Below are 21,402 nucleotides of genomic sequence, written 5' to 3'. Positions count from 1 at the left end.
CGCGCCGCTCTCAGTACAGCTCCGGCCGCCGCGCCGCCTGGCTTTCGTATTCCTTGTTCTCGGCGGGCTGTGGGGCCTCCGCGCCGCGGCCGTTAGTCATGTCGGGTAGGTGACTCCTTCAGCGAGCAGCGGCAGCGACGAGAAGGTCCTGGCGGGGTTGGGCTGTCTTCCCGCCCACCGGAGGGCCCTGAGGAGAAGCCTCCGGCCCTGAGGGAGGCTTGGGGTGGGGGGGCGGCCGCTGCCGCCGCCATGTTGAACTGGAGGCACGCACGCTCCCAACGGCTCTCCGGCTGCAAATTACGGCGGGAGCGCCTCGGGCCTCTTGTCTTATGACCCTGTCCTTGGAACCCGAGGAGACTTGCCGTTCCTGGGGGAGGGTGTGTGTGAGTCGGGGGGCGGAGGCCGTCTACGCCATCGTAGGGGCGGGGGGAGCCGAGATTAGAGCGTCAGCCTGAGAGAAGCGGTGCTTCTGGTTCTCCGCTCCGCCTCGGATCTTTCAGCGAGGCCTCGGGCCAGTCATCTCGCCGCCTCGTACCTCAGTTTTCCCATCCTCGAAGTGGAGCTGGGCCTGCCTGACTCACCCATTCATCAGGTGGGGGCCTTGACGCTCTGGGAGCCCTTTCAAAGGACATTGCCTTACACAAAATCGTACTTGTCGTTATTCACTCTGCAGTAACCACCTGGATTTGAGTTGGGGGTGTTTGCATAGTAATTCAGCTTCCTCTTCACCCTCCTGCCATTGGTCTTCCCCTCCAGTTTATCTCCTGAAAGAGTTTGAAAGTGAGCCTTGTCTATCTATTATTGATAAGCTCCTGTAGGTGTATGTGGCATTTACCTTAAAACATGCAGACCGAAGGAAAGGCAATCTTTTCCCCCCCCACGAAGCAGTTAACTTGGCAGAGGCCACCTATTGTGTGGAAGAGAAAGAGAGGCATTAGTCTCTTCAGGACAACCAGTTTGGATCCTGCTAAACCAGAATAAAAAGTCTAGAACATGGATGTCCTCTTGATTTAGCAGACCTACCTGTTCACACAAGGTCCTCTATTGTTAGGCTGCATCACGGGACCGCAGAGACCCAGGTGTCTATCCACTTGCTAGAAACCATCATGAGAGTTAGATACCACTTTTCTGCTGGAAATATAGAACATTTCCTGAAACCGTATGGTTGAGGTGAAACAGGCATTTTGCAGTCTTATATGTTGAGTAAGGCCAAACCTGCCTAGTGTTGTAAAACCAGACAGAAAACCCAGGTACCCGGTCTTGCAGGATAGAAATGTGTGACTAAAATGAAGCATTGATCTGAGAAGACTACAGATTAGCGGGAACGTTTGGACAGGAGCATGCTACACATTACTTAGATTAATGTTGATATTTAAGGAGCCAGGATATTGATTTGTTTTTGAGGGGTGCCCATCTACTTCATGTAAGAGGCTATAAACTGCACTTCTTTCAGTTTCTACTTAATCCTTGCTCAAACAAGGAATTATTTCTTATTCCAAAGTAGGCATTGGTACATCTTTTTCTAGGTACATAATTTGGGATGAAGTCTGGTAAAGCTCCTTAGAAGTACTTTATAGTACACCCTCACAAGAGTGTATCATCTACCCATGGTTTAAACAGAAATTAAAATTCTACCCTCGTGGAGAAATTTACCAAGTTTTAATGGTTTCGGTCCTCATTAAAAACTTTTAGCCTGTCTTGATCTTTAACATAATTATTGATATAAAACAATGGCTTCTGTGGAAAGTTATAGTGGTTTGCTATTTGTAAAATACAGGCTTTTTCATGTATCATAAGCATATAAGCTGGCTTAATCATTAGTATTGATCTTCAAGTTACTAAGACACCAGATACTTGTTATTTTGTAGTTCGAGTTTTTTTTTAAATACGAAATTGGCTTTTCGGTGTGTGAAAAGGACTACTTATTAGATGTTTGTTTTTAAATTAACATTCAATTAATTAAAGCTAGACTATATTCTTAGGCTTGGTATACTATTTGTATGTTTTGTAATAAGTGTATAAAAATAATACCTTTGACTTTGTATAAAAATAATGCCTTTGACTTGTTCTTTGATGAATGTTTATTAAAATCCCCCAAAACAACTAATGCCATTAATAATTTTACTTAAGTCCTTTAAACATTCCAGACTACACATGTAAATTTAATATATCAAATTGACTCAACCACTCCAAAAAACCTAATAAAATATAAGCACTTAAGTAATCAATAAATCAAAATTGTAGAAATTATAAGTCAGAGTCTAACATTCAGTTACTGTTTACAAATGTCAATTAGCTAACACCTTACGAATTCAGATCAGTTACACACATAAAAATTACAAAGTCAAGATAACTTCTTATTCTGGCAGTGTAGCAGACCACGATTAACTTGAAAATCTATTTACAAAGATTTAAAAAAATGCAAAAACTAAGAAAGGACAAACCCCCAGTGCCAAAAATGAAGTAGGAGCCAGCATGGTAGGCAAAGAGCTAACTTGCCAGCTACCCTGGAGAGGAAGGCATACACCTTTTTTAGAGACCTGGGTTTTATTGCTCAAGTAACTGTGTAGGGACCAGAGATAAAATGTACGGACCATTAACGCCAAATAATGAGAACTGAGACTCTTAACATAAATTCTAGACTTATGTGTTACGGAGTTAAAGGACTGTACGTTCTGTGAAGGAATGAATTGGAAAAAACCATAGTACCAACATAAGAGATGACAAGGTAGCATGGACATTTAGGCTTCAGGAAACTTTAAGACAAATTAACGTAAAAATGGTTACTGGGCTGGTAATACCCTTGGTGTTTCTGTTAAAAACATGAAAAACGGCTGGGCGTGGTGGCTTACGCCTGTAATCCCAGCACTTTGGGAGGCTGAGGCGGGTGGATCACCTAAGGTCGGGAGTTCAAGACGAGCCTGACCAACCTGGAGAAACCCCATCTCTACTAAAAATACAAAATTGGTCGGGTTGGGGTGGCGCATGCCTGTAATCCCAGCTACTCAGATGGCTGAGGCAGGAGAATCGCTTGAACCTGGGAGGTGGAGGTTGTGGTGAGCCGAGATTGCGCCATTGCCCTCCAGCCTGGGCAACGAGAAACTCCATCTCAAAAACAAAAAACCTGAAAAACATTTTTGGAGGAAATTTCACGGTTTAGATCACAAGGAATTTTAGATAAAGCAAGTCTTGCAAAAGATGTGTTCATAGTAAATTGCAGAGCTTTAGGAAACATTTCACCGAAATGAGAGTCAATGACAAATAGGATTAGAGCCTCTAACAGATTATCTGAGAGAATATTTTTATGTTTAAAATTGTTAAAATAAACCTAAAGGAAGGAATCAACCCTAAGATCAAGGTTGGCTGGGCGCGGTGGCTCATGCCTGTAATCCCAGTCTTTTGGGATCCTGAAGCAGGTGGATCACCTGAGGTCAGGAGTTCGAGACCAGCCTGGCCAACAGTAGAGATGGCCAACCCCATCTCTACTAAAAATATAAAAATTGCCAGGCGAGGTGGCAGGAACCTGTAATCCCAGATCCTTGTGAGGCTGAGGCACCAGAATTGGTTGAAGCTGGGATGCAGAGGTTGCAGTGAGCCGAGATTGAGCCACTGTACTCCAGCCTGGGCGACAGAGCAAGACTGTCTCAAAAAAAAAAAAAAAAGATCCAGATGTTAATAGAACAAGCCACATAGATTTGAAAAAGAATCAAGTAAAACGTTTATAATTAATTGGGAAAAGTGAATTAGTTGGAATGGCAGACCTAGCAGAAGAAAGAATTACAGATATGATGGATGTGATTTATCTTTCAGATGTGGAAGGTAGATGTGATCTTCCAGCATTCAATTCAGGGGGTTAAGATGTGAAAATGAAAGATTTCAGGCATGGTGGCTCACGCCTATAATCCCAGCACTTTGAGAGGCTGAGGTGGGTAGAGAGTTTGAAAACAGCCTGAGCAACATGATGAAACTCCCATCTCTACAAAAAATACAAAAAAGATCAGCTGAATGTGGCGGTATGGATGTGTAATCCCAGCTACTCGGGAGGTTGAAGTGGGAGGATTGCTTGAGCCCAGGAAGTCGAGGCTACAGTGAGCTGTGATTGTGCTACAGCACTCCAGCTTTGGCAACAGAGCGAGACCCTGTCCCCCCCCCCCCCCAAAAAAAAGATTAAGAAACATGGGAAATAGATTAAGAACTCCTGTCATACATCTAATAAGAGGTTGAGAAGGAGAAAATGGAGGAAGAATCAATAGTTGATTTCCAAAGTAAATGAACATTTTGAATTGAACACGATTTAAACATGAAACAAATTCATACCTAGATACATTGATGTAAAAATGCAGGTTATAAAATACCAATAACCTACTAGAGAAAATAGGAAGCAGTGGTATGATTGATAACAGACTAATTAAATATTTTAAGAAGCTGGAAAATAATGAAATGATCCTTAAGAGTTTAGAGAGAAAGTAACCATTGACCTTGAATTTTCTTTTTTCTGTTTTTTTTTTTTTTTTTTTTTTTTTTTTAAGAGTAGCTGGGACTGACAACAGGTGCACACTGCCTTACCCGGCTAATTTTTTAAATTTTTTCTAGAGATAGGGGCTTTCTGTGTTGCTCAGGCTGGTCTTGAACTCCTCAGCTCAAGCAATTTGCAAACACCAACCAAAAGGTGATTTTTTCTTTGAGATGGAGTCTCGCTCTGTCGCCCAGGCTGGAGTGCAGTGGTGCAGTCTCAGCTCACTGCAAGCTCCGCCTCCTGGGCTCACGCCATTCTCCTGCTTCAGCCTCCCGAGTAGCTGGAACTACAGGTGCCCACCACCACGTCCGGCTAATTTTTTGTATTTTTAGTAGAGATGGGATTTCACCATGTTAGCCAGGATGGTCTCGATCTCCTGACCTCGTGATACTCCCAAAGTGCTGGGATTACAAGCGTGAGCTACCGCACCCAGCTGATTTTTTTTTTTTCAAGTTATGTTGCTAGCCAAAATAAAGTTCAGACGTAATGTTAAAAGGAAATTCACCAGGAACATAGGCCTATACTTTTATGTGCCTAATAATAAATATAGAAAACAGGCCAGGCTTGGTGGCTTACCGCCTGTAATCCCAGCACTTTGGGAGGCCGAGGCGGGCGGTTCACCTGAGGTCATGAGTTTGAGACTAGCCTGGTCAACATGGTGAAACTCCATCTCTATTAAAAATACAAAAACTAGCCGGGCGAGGTGGCGGGCACCTGTAATCCCAGCCACTCAGGAGGCTGAGGCGAGAGAGTTGTTTGAACCTGGGAAACAGAGATTGCAGTAAGTCAAAATCGTGTCACTGCACTCCATCCTGGATGATAGAGCGAGACTCTGTCTCAAAAAAAAAAAAAAAAGTGTGTGTGTATATATATATAACCTAAATGACAATTACAAGAACTTGACAAGTCTATAGTTATATGGGAAGTTAAAAAAAATACCTCTTTGTGTAATCAATAGATCAGGCAAACAGTAAGAATATGACCAAACATTAGTAAGACTAAACCAAACATTAGTAAAACATGAGTGATACAACTAATGAGCATAATGTTATAGACTGATAGAATTCACTTGAAACCTAGAAAATACATAATTATTTTCAGGCACACAGGGGACATGTGCCAAGGGGGAAAAGCAAAATAGGAAATCCGAGCAAATACCAAGAATAATAAAATAACTTTTCTGGCTGCAGTGGAATATTAGGAAAAAACACAAAGAGAATCTAAACTATATACACTTGGAAATTCAAAAGCACTTTAAATTTAAATCTGTAGGTCCAGACACAAAGCACAAGTGTCAAATAATCACAATGAACAGTTGTTTAGGATGCCTTAATCTATAAACTGATTTTCTCTGATGAATATAAAACATCTGCGCTTTATCACTCAAGGATTTATACCAAGGGCCAGATTTACTAGTCAGTATGCTTATTTCTATATCATCTTGGAGTTTTTAAGCTAGCCAGCTAAAGAAGTTAGATTTATAATTTCAGAGGGCTGAAATGACTGGGTTAAGATTAAGGGCCTTACTGTTAGATTTGAGATAGGGTTACAAGACCTATGTGCTGTACCCTACTAAAATTTTGCCTGAATCTAAAGAAAATACACTGCGATTATATACTTTGTCACTGGGAGAACCTACATCCATGCTTCAGGATATAGTTTAACCTAAAGCTTCATGCATCCATAAATATCTTGTTTTACTCATTGTTTCCCCCCTCATAACCCTTTTCATCCTTTGATTTGGGAAAATCTGATTTCCTGTCATTTCATAGAGGCATCTAATCTCTTAATGAATGGTCTAATTAGATTGTGTGTTCTTTTCCGATTTTTCTTATTTGGTTGTTAGCTACAACTCTAGCTATCTTCTCATGGGCCTGGCAGTGATGTGTAATTTTTTCTTTTTCAGCTAGTTTTATGCCCTCCATATTCATAGAAGTAGTAGTTTGTGTCAAGATTTCATTTAATATTCTTTTTTTTCTCTTGAGACAGGGTCTCGTTCTGTCACTAAAGCTGGAGTGCAGTGGTGCAATCATGACTCACTGCAGCCTCGACCTCCTGGGCTCAAGCAGTACTCCTGTCTTGGCCACCCAAAATGCTGGGATTACAGGGATGAGCCACTACACCTGGCCTTTATTTACTATTCTTAAAATTAAGCATTAAACAAAATCTTGTTCGGTCTAATTGGAGAGCTTTACTGCAGAAAAGTGGCAAATTTGGTATCACCCACTTATATTCGGTGGCAGTATTTTCATATTGTAGCGTTATATAAATTGGATGAAAAAGTTTGTTACAGGGACATATTGTATAATTAAATTTTTAAAAGAGAAAGTTACTGAGACCCTATCTCTAAAAATTAAAAATAGCTGGGCGTGCTGCTGCACACCAGTAGTCCCAGCTACGCGGGAGGCTGAGGCAGGAGAATGACCCAAGTCTAGGAGTGAGCTGTGATGGCGCCACTGCACTCCAGCATGGGTGACAGGAAGAGTTCATCTCTTAAAAAGAAGAAAGAAAAAATTCATTAGGTTTTGGTAGGTTTTAGAACGATTTGACAACAGTGATTTTTGTTTCAAATTGAGTGAGGTTGGGCCTGATGGTCAACAGTTTGCGACTTAGAGCCATTTTTTGCAATTGCAAAAGTGTTTCGTAAAAACTGCTCTTATGCATCACATACTTAGGTCATTCATTTGACTCTGAGTAAAGCCTAAAGGATAGATAAATAGAACCTCTTCAGTAATTTTTGATATGATTGACATTTTAAAGTATTGAGAAAAGCTCATAGTTCAAATTCTTTATTTATTTTTTATATGTTACCACCCCCACTTTTTTTTTTTTTTGAGAAGTGTCATTCAGTCATCCAGGCTTGAGTGCAGTGGCACAATCACAGTTCACTGCAGCCTTGACCGCCCCTGGATCAGGTGATCCACCTCAGCCTCTCGAGTAGCTGGGACTACAGGCACATGCCACCATGCCCAGCTAATTTTTGTATTTTTTGTAGAGATGGGGTTTCGCCATGTTGGCCGGGCTGATCTCAAGCCATCCTTCTGCCTCAGCCTCCCAAAGTGCTGGGATTGTGTGAGCCACCATGCCCGGTCCCTTGGTAGTTTTTTTAATTGCTAAATTGAAGCTACAAGCAGGTATTGCTGACTTGCTGTGCCAATTGGCTGAATCCCTGAAAGCTTGGTAAAATCAGAATAGAGCAACTAACTTAGCTGCTTTTTTTTTTTTTTTTTTTTAGCAAGTCTTTGGAAATATTTTTGTTGGTGCTGACAGCCAAAGCAGTCCAATACAGAGGAATGATTTATATCTTGGGGTGGTAAGGATGTACAAGTAGATGTAATTCTGGGGATGTCGTAGTGCATGTCTTTCCCCTTTTTGGACCTGATTAGTTTTAACAGATGTCTTTTTGTATATAATAATATTGCTTAAGCTCTTGAGTCTGTTTAAAGAATGGATTTTCACTGATTTACATTTGTTCACTGGGTTCTTGTGACCCTCAGCACACATGTAGAATAGTAGTTTGCAAATATGTGGTTATTGTAAAAAGTAAATACTATTTGTACAAATTTCTTGTTTCATAGTATTTAACTTGAGTGAGTTTTTCTTTCTGCAGTTCTTTACATTTTCTTACCACATTTCTTCTACATGAGCTAAAGTCAGCCTTTGAAGAAAGCATAATTTTAAATAAGATTTAAAATTCTTTTTATGTGTTCTAGATTCTGGAAGTTACGGTCAGTCTGGGAGTGAGCAGCAAAGGTAAAGTATACATACATTTTGATAATATGAAAGGGTAGAACTGAGGTGAATTTTGTCAAGTTCTTCTCTTGAGACTTGATGCTGGATGTCATAAGTTAAATATTAGCTTGTCACAGAGTGACGTGAGTCAGTGTAAATAGGTGCTGTAAGACATTTATTCCCTATTTTTCTTTATGTTTTGAGACAGAGTCTTGCTGTGTTGCTCAGGCTGGAGTGCAGTGGCTGTTCATAGGCAAATCATAGTGTACTACAGCCTTAAATTCCTGGGCTTAAGCAATCCTCCTGCTTCAGTCTCCCGAGTAACTGTAATCTCCACTACAGGCATGTGCCACTGTACTGGACTTCTTCCTTTTCTTTTTTTTTTTTTTTTGAGACTGAGTCTCACTCTTGCTGGAGTGCAGTGGCGCGATCTCGGGTCACTGCAAGCTCTGCCTACCGGGTTCACGCCATTCTCTGGCCTCAGTCTCCCGAGTAGCTGGGACTACAGGCACCCGCCAACACGCCCGGCTAATTTTTTGTATTTTTAGTAGGGATGGGGTTTCACCATGTTAGCCAGGATGGTCTCGATCTCCTGACCTTGTGATCCGCCCGCCTCGGCCTCCCAAAGTGCTGGGATTACAGGCGTGAGCCACCGCACCCGACCTCTTTTCTTAAATCTGTTTGCATCAATGAATATACCTCCTAGAGATTAAAACAAATCTCCTTGGTATTGTAAAGTTTATGTTTTATTTAGGAAATCTCTTAGAAGAAACAATTATTAAAGAAATTTAATGCCAGACACTGTGGCTCATGCCTCTAGTCCCAGTACTTTGGGAGGCCAAGATGGAAGGATTGCTTGAGGCCAGGAGTTAGAAACCAGCTTCGGTAATATAGCGAGACCTTATCTCTAAAAAAAATTTTTTTTTAATTATCCAGACATGGTGGTGTGTATCTGTAGTCCTAGCTACTTGGGAGGCTGAGGTGGGAGGATCACTTGAGCCCAAGAGTTCAAGGTTGTTATAGTGACTTATGACCATGCCACTGCACTCCAGCCTGGGTGACAGAGCGAGACCCTGTCTCAAAACAAAACAAAACATTTTTTTAAGCAATTGAACTCAACAGTTTTTTTAGAAAAAGCATTTTATGATGGTATATAATATGCTAATGTGTTTTTTCAGAGCACATTTTTTTAAATACCATAAAAAAATTAAAGCGTTTTTTTAGTGTGCTTACCGTGCTCACAATAAAAAGAAAGTTCTATTTTTCTGTGAATGTATATATGCAGTGGACTTCTCTTACCAAAAATACAGCCTTCAACTTATAAATGTTTTGCAGCTCAGTGTAAGATATTCAGAATAGCACCTCAGATATCTTATCAAATTTTAAGCTTCCTGAAAAACAAAACTGATTTGACTTTTTTGATCTTGTAAGATAGTGCTAACTTCCTAGTATAGGTATCTAGCAAAATGTTTATTTGATGAAATATATTTTCAAAAGTTAAGGAATCTTGTTAGTACTTGATACCTTTAAAATGATAAAAAAAAAATTTTTGCAAATGTTTTAGTTTTCTTTGGATATTAGAAAGTCATAGTATAGATTCAGAAAGTTTGTTTCTGACTCGTTAGAGCTTATATACTATAAAATTAAAATTCAAATCCCAGGAGGGTTCATTCATTTAGTCAACAAATATTTATTGAGCTATGTGCCAGGCCCTGCTACAACACTGAGGATACTGTATAATTTCATTCAATGACTGTACTCTGTGGATAAACATGCCTCTAATTATTGAGGCTTTTAAACTGGACTTCTAGTGCCTCCCTGTGCATCTTTTAGGAAGTTAAAGCCATTTAACTAAGGCAAATGGTAGGAAAAAATTAATCTTCAAGATGTGATTAAATTGAGTAAGGTGTTCATTTTTTGTGTAGTCATCATTTTTGTGCTTCAGATATTTATTATAAGTCTTGCTATGTAGTTTTTATTCCCTCCACACCCAAGCATAATTCTCTTGGAATTTTCTAGCTCTTACCAAGTTTTGTTTATTTCTGCGAGATTGTCAAAACAAAACTTTGGGTATTTGACATTCAGGAGATCTGGGAGTGACTTCATGTATTTCTTTAACGGTCTTTGGTCATCACCTTTCAATTTAGGCTCTAGAGACAGGGAGATTGATGATTTCTCAGCAAAGAAGCTTGTATTTGAGTTGAAAGTTGAAAATGAAGGCAAGGTCTTCATTTAAACTTTTAAATTTTTACACATTTCTTTCAAGTATTAAATTTTTCTTTTGCAGTTATTCCTATGGAAATCAAGGCAGCCAAGGCTATGGACAAGCATCACAAGTAGGTTGAAATATAAATTATATTCTTCATAAGTAGTTATTTTTATCTTAAGTAGGTGATGAAACTTGAGTATTTACCTAAATTTCAGAGCTATTCTGGCTATGGGCAAACGACTGATTCCTCTTATGGACAGAACTACAGCGGTTACTCCAGTTATGGACAAAGTCAGTCAGGTTGGACTAGTTTGTTAAATTTGTTGTTTCAGAGATTGAAAAATCAGAGCCTTCACTAAATGATATACTCATCCAATCTTTAGGTTATTCACAGCCCTATGGTGGTTATGAGAATCAAAAGCAGAGCTCATATGGCCAGCAACCATATAATAACCAGGGACAGCAGCAAAACGTGGAATCATCAGGAAGGTAAGGAAATAGTAAAGTACTGAGATTGTTTTGGGCGGTGGAAATAACACTGATATTAAACAGATTTAACCAACAAAACCCTAGCTTTAAACTTTTTTTTTTTTTTAAGGAAATTTTAATGGAGCGTGGATTTTACAACTGTATATTATGGAGAATGTGGAAATAGCATTGTTATTTGATTCCTATGATGTATTTGTGAAATCATTGTTTAGCTATAAATTGATGTCCTTAAAAATGTTAGAAAATTTTGGACCTCTGCTGTATCCCTGAGATTAAATAAAAACCTGCCTTTAGAATGAGACTTCCCAATATCTATTTTTAAATTTCCATTTTAGTTTTGAACCATTTGAATATATTACCTTTTCAGGGACAAAAATATTTTTTAAAATGGTCAAAACTTACACATATATCGGATACCCTAAAATGTGTTTTATTTGTTGATAAATGTAGGTGAATATTTACTGATAAATTTCAGGTTTTATAAAGTTTTTTTACCTTTTAGATTTAAAGAGCTGATAATTAATTTTATGCTATTTACTTAATAATAGCAAGTTACTTTTTAAAAATTATGCTTTACATTCTGTGAAATGCTTTTGCATTCTCTAATGTAATTGATCTTCAGATACGACTATGAAATAGTGTCAGTAATTCCCATTTTACAGAGGTAAAGAAATTATTTGGCCTATCAAGTGACATGGCTAAAAACTGAGGTCTCTAGTGTTTTCTCTCTACAGTGAAGACATTTATTCTAAGTGAAAATTAAATAAAAGCATTGAGGAAAGATTTGTGAGGTCAAATTATCACCCTAAAAGATGTGAGAGTGTTTTGAAAAGTAGAAAGTACAGTACAAATGTAGAGAATAATACCCAGAAGGCATACTACATTAAGAGAAATAACTCTTCAAGCCTTGTTGGTGAGTTTTACGTTTAAGGAGAATCCTTTTATAAATGATGTATTTTTGGAAGCATGACCTATAAATATAGTCTGAAAAGAAATGTTAAGTTTGATTTGGCAACCATTTTAAAGTGCTAGGGTTTGGACTGTGGTTGTGTTGTGCTTTCGATAGGGAGTTAGGGAACATACTGATCTTTTATTAGATTGTTCTGATCCTCTGGTGAAGAATAAAATGTAACTATTAAGTTATGAGATCTTTTCTGCCCCCACCAGCCCATTTTTATAATAACTAAACCTACTGGAACTCAAATCCAATTAAATGTTGCCTTTTAACATTCCCACCCTGAGAGCATGTAATTAATACAGTAATATTGTTCTGAAGATACTTAGAATTTTCCTTTCGAATTGCTAGAATAAGCAGTCTCATTACCCGATAGAGTTTTTTTCAGATAAAAAAAATTGCGTTACAAAGCAAATTCCTTTACTGTTTTTTAAAATGTACTATCACTGAAGATGTTTAGAAAACTGTACTGTAGGTTCTAAAGATAATTCTAAGAGAAAAGATCTAAAAATATTTTAAGAGATGACACTTGTTAAAATTAAGTGATATAGAGCCTTTCATTGTAACTATTAAAAGGACTCAGCTCTTGTGGCATGTTTATTAAAGAGTCAGACATATTACTGTACTTTGTAGCATCTTTTACTTTTTTTTTTAAATTCAAGGAGATAGGTCAGGCTTGGTGGCTCACGCCTGTAATCCCAGCACTTTGGGAGGCCGAGACGGGTGGATCACGTGAGGTCAGGAGTTAGAGACCAGCCTGACCAACATGGAGAAACCCCGTCTCTACTAAAAATACAAAATTAGCCGGGCGTGGTGGCACATGCCTGTAATCCCAGCTAGTCGGGAGGCTGAGGCAGGAGAATTGCTTGAACCCGGGAGGTGGAGGTTGCGGTGAGCCACTATCGTGCCATTGCACTGCAGCAGCCTGGGCAACAAGAGTGAAACTCTGTCTCAAAAAAAAAAAAAAAAAGTTCAAGGAGATAGTAAAAAACCATAGTAATTTTTTGCTTTACTGCAGTTTTCAAAGATACATTTTTTTTTTCATAATGTGGCACCTCTTCAGCGTTGGCAGAATTGTCTTTCACAGGGAATTCCAGGAGGCTGCAGATAACTAATTACCATGAGAAGGTAGTCATAAATATGGTTAATGTCTAACTGGTCAGGACTCTTAACATCAGTTTCAGTCAACTTGATACAGCAAATGTAATCTTCCTATGAAGTCTCTTAAGTTCTCCATTTCTATTTAGCCAAGGTGGAAGAGCACCTTCCTATGACCAGCCAGACTATGGTCAACAAGATTCGTATGACCAGCAGTCAGGCTATGATCAACATCAAGGCTCATATGATGAGCAGTCAAATTATGATCAGCAGCATGATTCCTATAATCAAAACCAGCAGTCCTATCATTCACAAAGGGATAATTACAGCCACCACACACAAGGTAAGATTTACTGACCTCTATTATTATTTTTCCCCCTCACAGAATTATTTGTATGAATTTCTGATTAAAAGAACCACAGAGGATTTCACTTGTTTGTAAAAATTTAGGGTAACCTTGAAGATATGTTCCCTCTCATGATAATCAAAACTAGTTTATCAGATTTCTACTTCTGAACTTGGAGACCCTCAAATGGTCATGACTTTTGATGGCTGATGACGTGAATTTCCTTTTTGTCCCAGTGAACTCTGATCCTTTGACAATACTGCTGGTACCAGTTCTTTTGGTGTTGGTGTTGTACTTGATTTGGGGTACTTATTTATGTACCTTTAAGGCCTAGTACATGGTTTGGTTCATAGTAAGTGCTGAGTCGAATAATTGTAAGTAAGTGCTTGTTGAATAATTGAATGAATAAGTAAATGGGTAAAAGTGGAAGCACATTCACTAAATATCTTCTCTCAGTTTGAAGATTCAGTTATTCCTTGTCCATGCTCAATTTACATTTAAATGTTTCTGAAGTGAAGAAAGTAGTAACTTTCAGGATTGGGGGGCTGGGCACGGTGGCTCACGCCTGTAATCCCAGCACTTTGGGAGGCCGAGGTGGGCAGATCACGAGGTCAGGAGATTGAGACCATCCTGGCTAACATGGTGAAACCCTGTCTCTACTAAAAATACAAAAAAAAAAAAAAAATCAGCCGGGCATGGTGGTGGGCGCCTGTAGTCCCAGCTACTCGGGAGGCTGAGGCAGGAGAATGGCGTGAACCCAGGAGGCAGAGCTTGCAGTGAGCCGAGATCGCGTCACTGCACTCCAGCCTGGGCTACAGAGCGAGACTCTGTCTCAAAAAAAAAAAAAGATTGGGGTCGTGCTTTTCATCTAAGTTACTAAGGTTCTTGTAGCTAAGATTGTATTTTAACTCATACTGTTCCACATTACTGTTTTGCCATGTCACTTTAGCAGAATGGGATTTGACACAGATAGAATTCTCAAAAACATGTAATTCCAGATGATTTTATGATGACTTGCATTTGAGTTGTGTGCACCTGTGCCATTTTCTGTAAGGATATGTGTGGCCTAAAGAGCCATTTAACATTGTTATTTGAAGCTTTAGAAATGAGAGTGGTTATTTGTGTGTAATATTTTCTTTTTTGTAGATGACCGTCGTGATGTGAGTAGGTATGGAGAAGATAATAGAGGATATGGCGGGTCACAGGGAGGAGGTAGAGGGCGTGGGGGATATGACAAGGATGGAAGAGGTCCTATGACAGGATCAAGGTAAGTATGTAGATAAAGATGCCTACATTTCTTCTTCTTCTTCTTTTTTTTTTTTTTTAGGTGTTACTTGGCTGGATCAATTCCAGCATCTAATTTAGTTAAGAGACTTAAAAAAGGGATTAAATATTGGAGAAAAAGGCAGAAAGTAAAAGTGTATTTTCAGTCTTAAGATCTCACATAAATGACCTTAGAATTGGCTATGTTAGTAGTTAGTTTATGTGGTACATGTTAAACACCAGTAGAGAAACAACTATGGTTGTGATTAAATCACTTGACTTTCCTGCCAGAGCTAGAATCTTAACTCCTTTAAAAGACGTCTCTGGGAAATCCAGTGTTTGTATGTAAAAATAAAAGGTAAGTTAATTCTAGATTGAAGGGCAGAGGCTATTTCTTAATCTCGAATCTCCTTGGGAAGGGAAAGTATTAGGCAGTAATGGAGTAGAAAGGTGGGGATGGCAAATAAGAGAAATATTTAATGTAACAAAACTGTTTTGTCCCTCTTAAGTAAATAATTATTGGAATAATTAGTGTATCATCACATAGTAATGTGTATTTTGTCTTGACTAAGTTGTGTAAAGGAATGTCTTTTTAATTCAGCTTTTCTTCATGCTAGTGTTATCAGGTTTTGGTATTTATTTACTTACAGCATATGTTATGAAGCTGGTTTTAAAATTGGTTTTAGATATATCTGCAAGTTTACTACTTTGACTGTAAAAAAAAAAAAAAATGAAAAAGTAGTTGACATCTGTCCTCAGAAGAATTTTGCAGGTTGCATATTTGTGTGTAAATACACAGGCTAAAAGGTATTTATGTTCCTTGGGAATTGAAATGGTCAGTGGCCCGTTACTGAAACTTACAAGTCATATATCAGCACCATTTCATTCTTTTGCACCTTAGGGACCATCTATCCCGAGGTGACCTGAGAAACAACCAGTTGCCCACAGACTTATTTCTTCAAGTGAGCCAAGATTTGATTTCACTGCCTTGTATTTCTCTATTTTTAGTGTACGGTGCTTTGATTTTTTGGAAAAACTAAATTTTAAACATATTTGAAAAATGTTATAAGACTTAGACATTAAGTCTGTTGATTGATAGCCAAAGTCAGTTTACCAAAGTAAAACAAATAAATTCTATGCCTCTTCATTGTCAAAGAGCAGTCTGCCATCATGTGGATATAAATGGACAATGTAAAGTGACATGGTGCTTACTCTCTACCTAATAATAGCCTCCCTCCTATCCCAAACAAGATCACCAACAGGTATATTTAATTTACCAGTTAATATGTTTTGGATAATTGGCTGCCTTGAAATGCTATGTTTTATAGTACATCATAGCTTTAGTTTTCTTCATAAGGAAATTAAAGTTACATCCTAATCGATTATTAAACTATCACTGTGTCTAAGAATGGAGGAAGAAGATAGGGAATAGGTAGGGAAGTCATTATAAATATATTTTCACTGGCCGGGCATGGTGACCCATGCCTGTAATCCCAGCACTTTGGGAGGCCGAGGCGGGCGGATCACGAGGTCAGGAGATCAAGACCATCCTGGCTAACACAGTGAAACCCCGTCTCTACTAAAAATACAAAAAATTAGCCGGACGTGGTGGCAGGCGCCTGTAGTCGTAGTCCCAGCTACTCAGGAGGCTGAGGCAGGAGAATGGCGTGAACCCGGGAGGCAGAGCTTGCAGTGAGCCGAGATCGTGCTGCTGCACTCCAGCCTGGGCGACAAAGCAAGACTCCATCTCAAAAAAAAAAATTTTTTTTTTAAAATGTATTTTCATTTGTGACTCATCTTGTAACTAGAGGGTTGAAAGGACTTTGAATGATGCTCCTGACAAAGGAGGGAAGGAGTACCTTAACCAACCCTGGGGTCCAATTAAGTACCCTTGCAACATACTTCATATATTTTGTGGCCTAGATACTGACTTATAAACTAAGTTTTTTATTTTCCTTTAATACCCCTTAATACGAAATCATATGCAGAAGTCCAGTACATAGTTGGTCAAAATGATGCTGATCTGGTTTCAGTGGGGGAAAGATCAGGTGAGGAAGGGATCTGCAGTCTTGCCTTATACTCTTATTTGTTGAGATGTTCATGAAAGGCCTTTTTTAGAAATCCATATGGATGCCGATTACTCTCTATTGAGTTGGCAAACTGTGTGAAAGGCCAGATAGTAAATGTTTTGGGTTTTGTAAACCGTATGGTTTCTGTTATAACTATTCATCTCTGCCCTTGGAGCACCAGAGCAGCCATAAATAATACGTAAATGAATAAACAGGGTTGTGTTCCTGTAAAGCTTCATTTATGGATACTGAAATTTGAAGTTCATTTAATTTTTTTTTTTTTTTTTTTTTTGAGATGGAGTCTCGCTCTGTTGCCCATGCTGTAGTGCAGTGGCACCATCTCAGCTTTATGCAACCTCCACCTCCCAGGTTCAAACAATTCTCCTGCCTCAGCCCCCTGAGTAGCTGGGACTACAGGCATGTGCCACCACACCCAGCTAATTTTTTTTTTTTTTTTTTAAGTAGAGATGGGTTTTCACCATGTTAGCCAGGATGGTCTCGATCTCCTGACCTCGTAATCTGCCCGCCTCGGCCTCCCAAGATTACAGATGTGAGCCACCACGCCTGGCTGAAGTTCATATAATTTTTATGTGTCATAACATCTTTTTAAAGATGTGCTTTTTAGCTTATTTATTGGGATAAAATGTTTTGAATTTGAATATAAATGCCCTGTTTTAAGATTTTTTCTTCCCACACAGTTTTGTATTTAAGTACCAAAATACCCAAATATTTTTCATTAGTCTTCATCAACACTGCCATTTGTGTTCTCAGTCATCTTAAAAATAGCAATTCTTGGCTGGGTGCGGTGGCTCACACCTGTAATCCCAGCACTTTGGGAGGCCGAGGCGTCTCTACTAAAAATACAAAAAAATTAGCCGGGTGTGGTGGTGGGCGCCTGTAGTCCCAGCTACTGTGGAGGCTGAGGCAGGAGAATGGCATGAACCCAGGAGGCGGAGCTTGCAGTGAGCTGAGATCATGCCACTGCACTCCAACCTGGGCAACAGAGCAAGACTCCATCTCAAAAAAAAAAAAAAAATAGCAGTTCTTTTGGGGGCTGTTTGAAGAATATCTGGCATTAGTTGGGTTTATATTAAAAGAAGGGGCATAGGCCGGGTATGGTGGCTCACGCCTGTAATCCCAGCACTTTGGAGGGCAAAGCGGGTGGATCACCTGAGATCAGGAGTTTGAGATCAGCCTGACCAATAGGGTGAAACCCCATCTCTACTAAAAATAGAAAAAATTAGCTGGACATGATGGTGGGTGCCTATAGTAATCCCAGCTACTTGGGAGGCTGAGGCAGGAGAATCACTTGACCTGGTAGTTGGTGGTTGCAGTGAGCTGAGATCACACCATTGCATTCCAGCCTGGGCAACAAGAGCGAAACTCCATCACCAAAAAAAAAAAAAAAAAAAAAAAAGCATAATTTGTGGATGAGGATTGGGATATAAGGTAAAGAAAGGATGGGACATTCTTAGACTTACAGATGGTGTGATTGCCTGGCTAGAAGAATAATTCCGGTCAAAAAGAAGCCATCAGCTTTCCAAATGTGAAAGAGAGATAAGTGAAGATTATAGGGACTACAGGAAACTTAATCTTTTTCTTTGAAAAAGCAATTGTGGCAAAAAAAAGACAATTTCTTGCTGTCATCTAAAATTGACATGGACACCTTAGTGGACTAGAAGCTAAGAGCATAAATTCCCCCAGTGATTTTTAATTTTAGCATTGTGATTAACACCTTGTAAAATTGCCAGAACTTAATAAATAATCGCTTTTCATTATTAATATGCCATCAAATTTAGTAGCTGTTTCAGGCTTTAATGTGCCAAGCCTAAAATCCAGATTTTTGAGCATCTTCTCCCTCTTAAAAGAGTATTCAGTTAACTGCCGTAGAAATACACCTGTATACGGGGCACTGTATACATGGGTCTAAAAAATAAAAATACGCATACGTTCTGGTGAGTCTAGCACAGCATTGCCCAATAGAAATACAATGGAGGTCACAAATGTGACCCATATAATTGTAAATTTTCTAATAGCCACATTAAAAAGAAAACAACACAAATAAATGAGAAAATATATTCTATTTAACTCAATATATTTAAAATATTTCATCATGCAATCAATATAAAAAGTTTCTTTTTGTTGGTCATGATGGCCTGTGCCTGTAATCCTAGCTACTTGTGAGGCTGAGGCAAGAGGATTGCTTGAGGCTAGGAGTTTGTGACTAGATGGGCAGTCTAGTAAGATGTCATCTCTTAAAAATGAAAAAATTAGCTGGGCACTGTGGCACACGCCTGTAGTCCCAGCTACTTGGGAAGCTGAGGCAGGAGGCTTGCTTGAGCCCAGGAGTTCAAGGCTGCAGTGAGCTATGATTGTGCCTGTGAATAGCCACTACACTCCAGTCTGGGCAATAGTGAGACTGTCAAATTCCATTTCCCCCTCCGCCCCATACCTCTTCAAATGTTTAAAACAAAACAAAAAAAGTAGCGTACATTCCTTTTTTCATATTAAAATTTAGAAATCCATTTTGTATTTTGCATTTAGAGCACATCTTAATTTAGACTAGCTACATTTCCAGTGCTCAACAGGCCATATGTGGGTAGTGGATACTGTATTGGACAGTGCAGCTCTAGAATGATAGCTTCTTGGCCTCCTGAGATGTTAATAAGTGCTGAATCCAGAAGGCCTTTTTACCATGCATGTAACACATAGGAGGAAATAAAATGTAAATACAGCTGTTATTGAGAATAATACTTAAATCCATTGAGTCACTTAAATGTGGAATTAATGTTGGTCTTTTCCTCACACTCAGAAAATTGTATTCTGGATTTAGTAGTCTGAAAACTCAAGCACAGCATGGGTTTTTAAGTTAATCTTTCTCCATTTTTAGCCAAGTCCTTTCTCTCTAGTTAGTGAAATTTTCTAAGAATAGAGATTCCTGCATTGTCCTTTTGCTTCTTGGCAGTTTTAGTCCGTAAATACATATAGTTAGGTTTTTATTTTATTTTTTTTATTATTTTTTAATTAAAAGATTTGGAGGCTGGGCGTGGTGGTCACGCCTATAATCCCAGCACTTTGGGAGGCCGAGATGGATAGATCATGAGGTCAGGAGATCGAGACCATCCTGGCTAACATGGTGAAACTCCATCTCTACTAAAAATACAAAAAATTAGCCAGGCGTGGTGGCGGGCGCTTGTAGTCCCAGCTACTCGGGAGGCTGAGGCAGGAGAATGGCGTGAACCCAGGAGGCGGAGGTTGCAGTGAGCCAAGATCATGCCACTGTACTCCAGCCTGTGAGACTCCGTCTCAAAGAAAAAAAAGATTTGGAGTAGAGATTCTGTCAAAGAACTTTCTTTCTTGAGAAGCATCTGAAATGGAATCTGTTGTCTCTTCTAAATATGTACTGCTGTAACATTGAAAGAACCCTCAGAGTATGCCTTCGTGTGGGCTGCTCGTTGTGGTTTTGAACTTGGGGGAACTGTCTCTATGTTTGGGTCAAGAATATGCAGCTGGCCGGGCGCATTGGCTCACACCTGTAATCCCAGCACTTTGGGAGGCTGAGGTGGGAGGATCACCTGAGGTCAGGGCTTCAAAACCAGCCTGGCCAACATGGTGAAACCCTGTCTCTACTGAAAATACAAAAATTAGCTGGGCATGGTGGCAGGTGCCTGTAATCCCAGCTACTTGGGAGGCTGAGGCGAGGGAATTGCTTGAACCCGGGAGTTGGAGGTTGCAGTGAGCCAAGATCACACCATTGCACTCCAGCTTGGGCAACAAGAGCGAAACTCTTGTCTCAAAAAAAAAAAAAAAAAAAAAAAAAGATGCAACTAGCTGGGGGCTGTGGCGCGTACCTGTACTTAGGAGGCTGAGGTAGGAGGATCACTGATGCTCAGGAGTTCGTGACCAGACTAGGCAAAATAGCAAGACACCATCTCAAAAAACAAAACAAAATAAAACCAGCTAGTTTTCTTATGCAAGGGGTACTCTGCCAATAAAGTTGAGTATGTTTATATTATGTCTCTGTTAAATATCTCTGCTACTTCAGGAATTCTTTATATGTAAATGTTTTCTGCCTTTTCTGGGAATTAAATCAAATTTGTTGTGTCAACATCTTGACTCACAGATGTTCAAGTACCTTTGTGTCTTGATTTGCCTTAGCACGTAGAAAAGGGACTTGTAACATTAATGCAGATTTGAAAGAAAGATTGTTAACTTAGGCACATCTTCTGTTAATATCTAATAGTACTACTTGAAGGTTATTTTCTGTATTTAATAAATTCCTAAAAAAGGATAATTTTCTAATAGGGAGAGAGAAAATGATTGAAACGTTTGAACTTGAAAGAAAGCTTTGCATAAAATTACACATCATCTAGATCAATGCCTAAACCAAATGTCTAGACATTTTAGACTTAAATGTGCATATGAATTACTTGGGGGATCTTATTAAATGCAGATTCTTATTCAGTAGGTCTAGGGTGGGGCCTGAGATCCTGCTTTTCTCAGAACCTTCCAGGCTATGCTTACGCTTCTATTCCATCACGTTTTGAATAGTAAGGATACAGACCCTTATTTTGTTAAGGAGATTGAAGCTTATGGAGAACCACTGACATGTCCAAATTTTCAAGAGCAATTAGTGATAATTAAGACTGTACCCTGAGTCTCTTGGTTTGAAGACTAGTTCTTTTTCCAGTGTACTATGGTATTTCCAAATTTATGGCCATGTAT

General features: G+C 39.2%; 1 protein-coding gene across 2 annotated transcripts in view; it reads left to right on the top strand.

The window, feature by feature from the left end:
* The window catches only part of TAF15 (TATA-box binding protein associated factor 15), a 37,598-nt gene continuing 16,196 nt past the window's right edge, over nt 1-21,402 (top strand). The window contains exons 1-7 of one of the 2 annotated variants that reach the window (XM_030809167.1): nt 1-105; nt 8,230-8,269; nt 10,536-10,584; nt 10,673-10,748; nt 10,841-10,946; nt 13,149-13,342; nt 14,492-14,612. In XM_030809167.1, the coding sequence (XP_030665027.1) occupies nt 99-105; nt 8,230-8,269; nt 10,536-10,584; nt 10,673-10,748; nt 10,841-10,946; nt 13,149-13,342; nt 14,492-14,612 (593 nt within the window). In that variant the 5' untranslated portion in view covers nt 1-98. Of the gene's footprint in view, nt 106-8,229; nt 8,270-10,535; nt 10,585-10,672; nt 10,758-10,840; nt 10,947-13,148; nt 13,343-14,491; nt 14,613-21,402 lie in introns of both variants that reach the window. The other variant, XM_003281373.3, reaches the window with a different exon arrangement.

This window comes from Nomascus leucogenys, unplaced genomic scaffold (assembly GCF_006542625.1).
Source record: "Nomascus leucogenys isolate Asia unplaced genomic scaffold, Asia_NLE_v1 Super-Scaffold_391, whole genome shotgun sequence".
Classification (NCBI taxonomy): Eukaryota; Metazoa; Chordata; class Mammalia; order Primates; family Hylobatidae; genus Nomascus; species Nomascus leucogenys.
The sequence above is the reverse complement of the archived record's forward strand: the minus strand, read 5'-3'. Positions and strand labels throughout refer to the sequence as shown.